The 6,581-nt window shown below is 45.8% G+C and overlaps 1 protein-coding gene across 2 annotated transcripts in view; it reads right to left on the bottom strand.

Annotated features, from left to right (window-relative positions):
- Ube2l3 (ubiquitin conjugating enzyme E2 L3) overlaps positions 1–5,012 on the bottom strand; it is a 44,718-nt gene extending 39,706 nt beyond the window's left edge. Inside the window, exon 1 of one of the 2 annotated variants that reach the window (XM_050122906.1) lies at positions 4,940–5,012. In XM_050122906.1, coding sequence (XP_049978863.1) covers positions 4,940–4,966 — 27 coding nt within the window. In that variant the 5' untranslated portion in view covers positions 4,967–5,012. The remainder of the gene's footprint in view (positions 1–4,939) is intronic. The other variant, XM_050122904.1, reaches the window with a different exon arrangement.
- Between the last annotated feature and the right edge of the window lie 1,569 nt (positions 5,013–6,581).

Raw genomic sequence — 6,581 nt, 5'->3', positions numbered from 1 at the left:
GGGGGGGGGGGGGGGGGGGGGAGATGCTACAAATCTCAGTGCCTTGGCTCAACTATTACACCATAATAACTAATAAAATGTACTTTCCCCACCTGTAAATCCACAAAGTTCCCTTTGAGAAAAGTCCCTTCGGGAAGCTACTCAATGGGAGGGATGTAGAGAAAACGTGTAGGGAGGGGGACAAGACAGACATGATCAGTGCAATCAATTTCTACAGTCTTTGCTCTGGGCTTTGTAGCTATTTCCTTGTTCCTGACAAAAGCAATGGCTACACTCTAGGTGTTGCCTTCAACACTGAATTAGCTGCTTTGCAAATTAAAATGTATTTATTGCTTTGTTAACATTGTAAATCTTTTTTGCTAATGTTGAAATTCAAAACTTTCAAGGTGGTGGTGGTGGCAGCTCACTCCTCCTTTAATCCCAGTACTAGGGATCTCTATGAGTTTGAGGCCAGACTGGTCTACAGAGTAAGTTCCAGGATAGGTTCCAAAGCTATAGAGAAACCCTGTCTGGGGGAATAAAAAATGAACTTTCTTAAAACTCCCCTTTGTTGAGATACCTCAAAAATTAAGAGCATTTGGTTCTTGTAGAAGACACAGGTTAAAATCCCAGCATCCACATGACAGTTCACTATCGCCCATAACTCCAGCTTCAGAAAATCCAATGTTCTCTTTTTTATTTATTTGTTGTTTTTAAGGCGGGGTCTCTACATAGCCCTGCCTGTCCTGGAACTCACTGTGTAGACTAAGCTGACCTTAAACAGAGATCCTCCTGCCTCTGCCTCCAGAGTGCTCTAATACCCTCTTGTGACCTCTGAGGGGAGCAGTCACACAAATGACACACAGACATACATGCATCCAAAACAATCCTACACATAAAATAAATCTAAAAAATAAACTACTAAGCTTTCTCAAGTTCATTTTTCCTAAAATAACTTTTCAATCGTATTTATACATAGGTATAAATATAAATAAGATATATGAAATTATATCTTTTTTGGTGGTGGTGGTGGTTTTTTGGAGACCAGAGTTCTCTGTGTAGCCCTGAAACTCACTCTGTATACTAAGCTGGCCTTTAACCTACAGAGATCCACCCACTTCTGCCTAAATGCTGGAATTAAAGGCATGTGCTACCACTGCCTGACAAAACTGTGCTTTTTATTACTGTTGTATTAAAGAAATAGCTAAAGGGCTAAAAGAGATGGCTTACTGGTTAAAGAGTCCAAGGATCTGAATTCAATTCCCCAAACCCACATGGTGGTACAACAACAACTATCTGCAACTCTAGTCCCATGAGTTTGGCTTCCACTAACACCAGGGAAACACATGGTACACAGACAAACACCCAGGCAAAACACTAATAACAAAAGCCAGGTGCAAGCCTTAAATCCCAGCATTTGGGAGGCAGAGGCAGGCAGATCTCTGTGAGTTTCAGGCCAGCCTGGTCTACAGAGTGAGTTCCGGGACAGCCAGGATAGGACTACATAGTGAGAACCTGTTTCATAAAAGCAAAAAATAAAATAAAAACAAACAAACAAGAAAAACCCAGCAAACTGTTTCAATTTTTCACTACCAGAAATTCCTTTATTTCTGTCTGAAGTACTGGGATAATATTGACCAACCAGGGGCAATGACATTTTCTTTCTTTTGTTTAAGACAGGATCTCCTGGAGCCCAGGCTAGCTTCAAACTCATTAGATAGCTGAGGCTAACCTTAAACTCCTGATCCTTGTCTCCATCTCAAGTCTAGGATTACTTACAGGATTACTTACCTCGCCCAGCTTGTTTAATTTTTGCTTTGCAACTAACCAGGCTTAAACTCTCAAACCCAATGATCAGCAACATAAAAATAGGACTTCCCTCCTGAACTGAAAGAATCTCCATCCACAATTTCCTTCTCTCTTCCCCCCTCCCCCATGGAGAAAAAAATGGAGACAATATGACGAAGAATGTAGTATTTCACACTTGAAACCAGGGAGACTCAGCGTATCATCCCACCTCACCATGGTCTACTATTCCTCCATAGTTATAACTCTTCCAATCTATTAAAACTCAAAACTGCTTCATTTGCAAATAAAGATGACCATAGACTAATTTTCAGTGTTGAAAACAACAACAAAAAACTTAAGTAAAATAAGCTTAAATTAGTAAGTACTTAAACTTTTTCCTGAGCTCAAATTTTAGAAAACAATTTAAAACTGTAAATCCCCTTCTAGATGTCTGACAGCCTGGGAATGCCAAACTGGGTTAATGGGGACAGACCATGGAGATACCAGAATGAAATTAGGTCAGTTGGCCCTGGTGGCTCACTCCTGTAATTCTAGCAGTCAGAAGGCTGAAGCAGGAAAATCATTTTGTATTTATTTGAAGTCGGCCTGTGATGCAGAGTAAGGCCTTTGTCTCAAAACATAAGAGGCAAAAATAAAAAAATGAAGAAAGCCAATTCCTGCTCTTCAGAAACACAAACCCAGCATAGGACAGGCACCAGACTGACAAAGAGGAATGTGAAGTGCTTGGAGGGAGGGGGGCTCATACAGACCAGGGACAGGTGGTGACCCAAGGACTCCCCTTAAGGAAAGGGAATTGAGAAGATAGCTTTTCTCAGGCTGAGCAAACACACATACAAAGGCAGAGCACAGAACGAATACCATCCTTAAGCTTTGTTTGGGACTCACAGAGCTGTATTAAATCACGTATTATCTTAGCCTTTGTAGGGTAGTCAGAGGCAAGCCAAAGAATCTCTCTGCATTCTCTTTTCTCCTCTACAAAGTTGGAATAATATCTAAATCAAAAGGAAGACTAAACATGATCATGATCATGAATATGAAGCACACAATAAAACTGGAAAAATGGCAGTGCAATAATTAGGTGCAAAAGCATCCAGCGAGACCAAAGAGACTGCTTTCTCTTTCATGGAGAAACTCTGTCTCAAAACAAAACAAAACAGAAAAGTCTGTAGTGGGCACTAAGAAGTCAGGATCGGGTGATGAAATGGCTCAGTGGGTAAACCTGCCCTCTTGAGTGGACCATGTGGCTCCCATCCAGTGGAAGGAGAGAACTGCCTGACACACTGGACTCCAATCTCTACATGAATGCCGTGGCACAACATATTATCCACACACAGAAAGAAAGAAAGAAAGAAAGAAAGAAAGAAAGAAAGAAAGAAAGAAAGAAAGAAAGGAAGGAAGGAAGGAAGGAAGGAAGGAAGGAAGGAAGGAACGAACGAACTTTGGAGACGTTAGGGGAGCTGGAGACGTGGCTCAGCAGTTAAGAACACTGGGGCTGCTCTTCCAGAGGACCTGGTTCAACTCCCAGCACCAGCATGGCAGCTCACAAATGTCTGTAACTCCAATCCCGGATATCCAACACCCTCACACAGATAAGACATACATGTAGGCAAAAGAACAATGCATATAAAATTAAAAATAAGTACATTATTTTTTTTTTAAAATTTAAAGAAGTTAAATTAATTGTTACAGATAAGACCATAAAGGACTTTAACCAGAATAAAAAAATTAAATACTTGCTTTAGAGAAAGGAACTCTGGAGTTCATGAAGGGCAGTGAGATAAAAGTTATTTAAAAATACCTGAGAGAGGGTGGATGAATTAAAGTAATTTCAATAAAATCAGGAGAAACAGCATGCATTCACCTATCTTCCTAAACTGAAACCTATAAGACTAGAGGGACAGCAACTTTGGGGGACTTAAACACGGAAGCGATTAGCTCTCCTTTCTTTTAGAAAAATGATGGGCATCAGTGGCAGAGCAGAGAGGGGGCTCTATCATGGCAGTTTCGTGCCCACTGCCACTCTACTTTTAGTTCAATGTTCCCTCTAGGTTTCAGTGAACAAACAAACTGTTTTCTTTTGTTTCCAGCGTCTCCATCAACCGCGTACAACGCAGGCAAGGAGGAGGCCCAGCTATCTATCTGTTCTCAGGAGCCAGCTCCCTGGGCCTTTTGTATTTCCGGTCAGGCGGTAGCTCCGCCGCACTACCTGGTAGCACTCAAACACCGGCGGGGTTGTCTTTAGAGGATGTCGGCAAATGGACCAGTGAAAAACAGAAATCAACCGAGAACCTGGGTGCTTCACCAAAGGAACCACTTAGTGAGATGACAGTCCGCTACATTCAAGATACAAAGTGCGTACTCCAAGTTATTTTTGTAAACTTTGGCCGGTTTTGATTCGAACCAAAGAAGCCAACCCCCACCTCCACGTCAAAAATGTCACTTTGCTTCACCAGGGAAAGGAGATGAGGATGACTAAGAGGTGGATAGGAAGGAGAACCTAGCTGCGACGGGGGCCGACCCCGAGCCTTCCTAGAGTTGGAACTTGTCCGCTGTGTGACTCTGCAGTCACAAGGCGATAGTTTGCGAGGACCCAACACAATTTCAAAAGACCACCAACTAACTGACCTAACTTTGGCCGCCTGCCCTCCTCCTTCTTTTCCCGTCTCGGGCCTCGCAGCCTCCCGGTCCCGGAGCTGTGGGCTGGCGGAATGGGGCTCAGAGTCTGGCGACCGCGGCCCAGGACCGGGCGGCTCCGCGGCGCGGACTCCCAGCCGGGGTTCCGGCTTTCTTCCCCGAGGGCGCCCAGCTTGGGGCCACCAGGCCCGGCCCACACCTCAACGGCGTCCTCGACCCGGACCGCGGCCGCTGCGACGGAGGGCCTGGCTCCGCTGAGAACTGCCCAAGCTGATCCGAGGGGCCGGCGGCGGCGACGGCTCCCGGCGCGGCCTTGCGCTCCCGCCCAGGCTGCGGCCTAGGCGGCCCCGTTACATCTCTCCTCCACACGCGGCACAGCGGCACTGCGGGGCCACGCAACGAGGGATGGAGGGTGGCGACGCCCCAAGGAGCCACGGCCCGCCGTGGGGGTCCCGGCCCGGGGACGACGCCCCCCCTCCCCCCCCCGGCCTGGCCAGCGCCAGAGAATGGCTTTTACCTTCATCAGCCTCCTGCTGGCCGCCATCTTGAATCTGGTGCTGCTGCTTTCCCAAAATGCATCGCGGTAGGCCAGGCGGCTAGAACCCCCTCCACTTCCTGGAACGGGGGAGGGGCGGGCCGGGCAGAGCGCGTAACAGAGAAGAAATGCCTACTGTGTGCGGGTCCCAGTGCTGAGGAGTCCTGTGTAGACCCAAATGACCTGGACAATTAAAGACCTTGCCTTATGTAGGCTCCAATCCGACGGTCAATACACACGGTGCCTGGGACGTAGTAGGTGCACTATAAATGTGTACACAAAATGAAGATTATTTCAGACACTGCTAAATATTGTGAAAAAGTAAAACTGGGAGATAAGAAAGTGACTGTGGGACTGAACACGTGATACAGTCGATAAGATGCCTGCATGTTCAAGAAGGGCCTGAATTTGGATACCTACTTAAAAAGCAAGCATTATCCCCTGCTCTAGGAGAAGACTGATACAGGCAGATCCCTGAAGTTCTTTATCTAACCAGTCTAACTAAATCGGTGAGCCTCAAGCTCAAGGAGAAAACCTGTGAAGTGCAAACATGGAAAACATCCGTGGACCTCAGGTGTGCACATGCGTGTGTGCATGCCCACGCTAATTATCACATACAGCCACCCCCACACAAGCAACTACAAGGACCTACTTTCAGAAAACCTCATTGAAGGAATACTGTGAACGTAAGTGAATTATGCCTTTAGTGCTGGCACTTGGGAGGCAAAGGCAGGCAGGACTATAAGTTCTAACCAGCCTAGGCTACATAGTATAACCTATCTCAAAAATAGTAAGAGCTGCCAGGAGTAGTGTCACACACTTTAATCTCATAATTCTAGCAGTTTAGAGAGGGAGGCAGAAAGACCCAAAGAGAAAGAAACTTCTAGATGGTAACCCCCAGCAGAGCTTTGCCAGTGGAGAGGTTTTGCTGGGGGAGACTGAGATGTAGATAAGGTCTTATGTAGCCCAAGGGTGGCCTCAGAACTCACTCTGTAACTAAAGATGACCTTAAATTCTTGACCCTCTTTCTTTTTTTTATTTTTATTTATTTTTTTTGGGGGGGGGTTGAGACAGGGTTTCTCTGTGGCTTTGGAGTCTGTCCTGGAACTAGCTCTGTAGACCAGGCTGGTCTTGAACTCACAGAGATCCGCCTGCCTCTGCCTCCCCAGTGCTAGGATTAAAGGTGTGAGCTGTGATGGCCATCTTAAATATATAACTCTGTAAATGGTTCTCAGCACAATGAGATGGCTCAGTTAGTAAAGCTGTTTGCCTGTAAACCTGGTAAGCTGAGTCTGGTTACTGGAACCCACATGGTAGAAGAAGAGAGTCAATTACCACAAGGTGTCTTCTGAATTTCCCACAAGCACACCATGACATGCATGATAATACACACACACACACACACACACACACACACACACACACACACGTGCTCCTCCAGAGGACCTGAGACTGATTTCTAGCATCCACCTCACAACCATCTAGAACAAACATCTCCAATCTCAGGGTATCTGATACCCTCTTCTGGCCTCTGAGGGCAGGCACTACGTACACCTGGTGGTGCTCAGACATACATGCATACAAAACACATAAAATACATTTAAAATTAAAAATTATACAGAGG

Source organism: Alexandromys fortis, unplaced genomic scaffold (genome assembly GCF_014885135.2).
Source record: "Alexandromys fortis isolate MF-2015 unplaced genomic scaffold, M_Fortis_MF-2015_v1.1 scaffold_219, whole genome shotgun sequence".
In the NCBI taxonomy this organism is placed as follows: Eukaryota; Metazoa; Chordata; class Mammalia; order Rodentia; family Cricetidae; genus Alexandromys; species Alexandromys fortis.
This window is presented reverse-complemented; position numbering and strand designations above follow the sequence as displayed.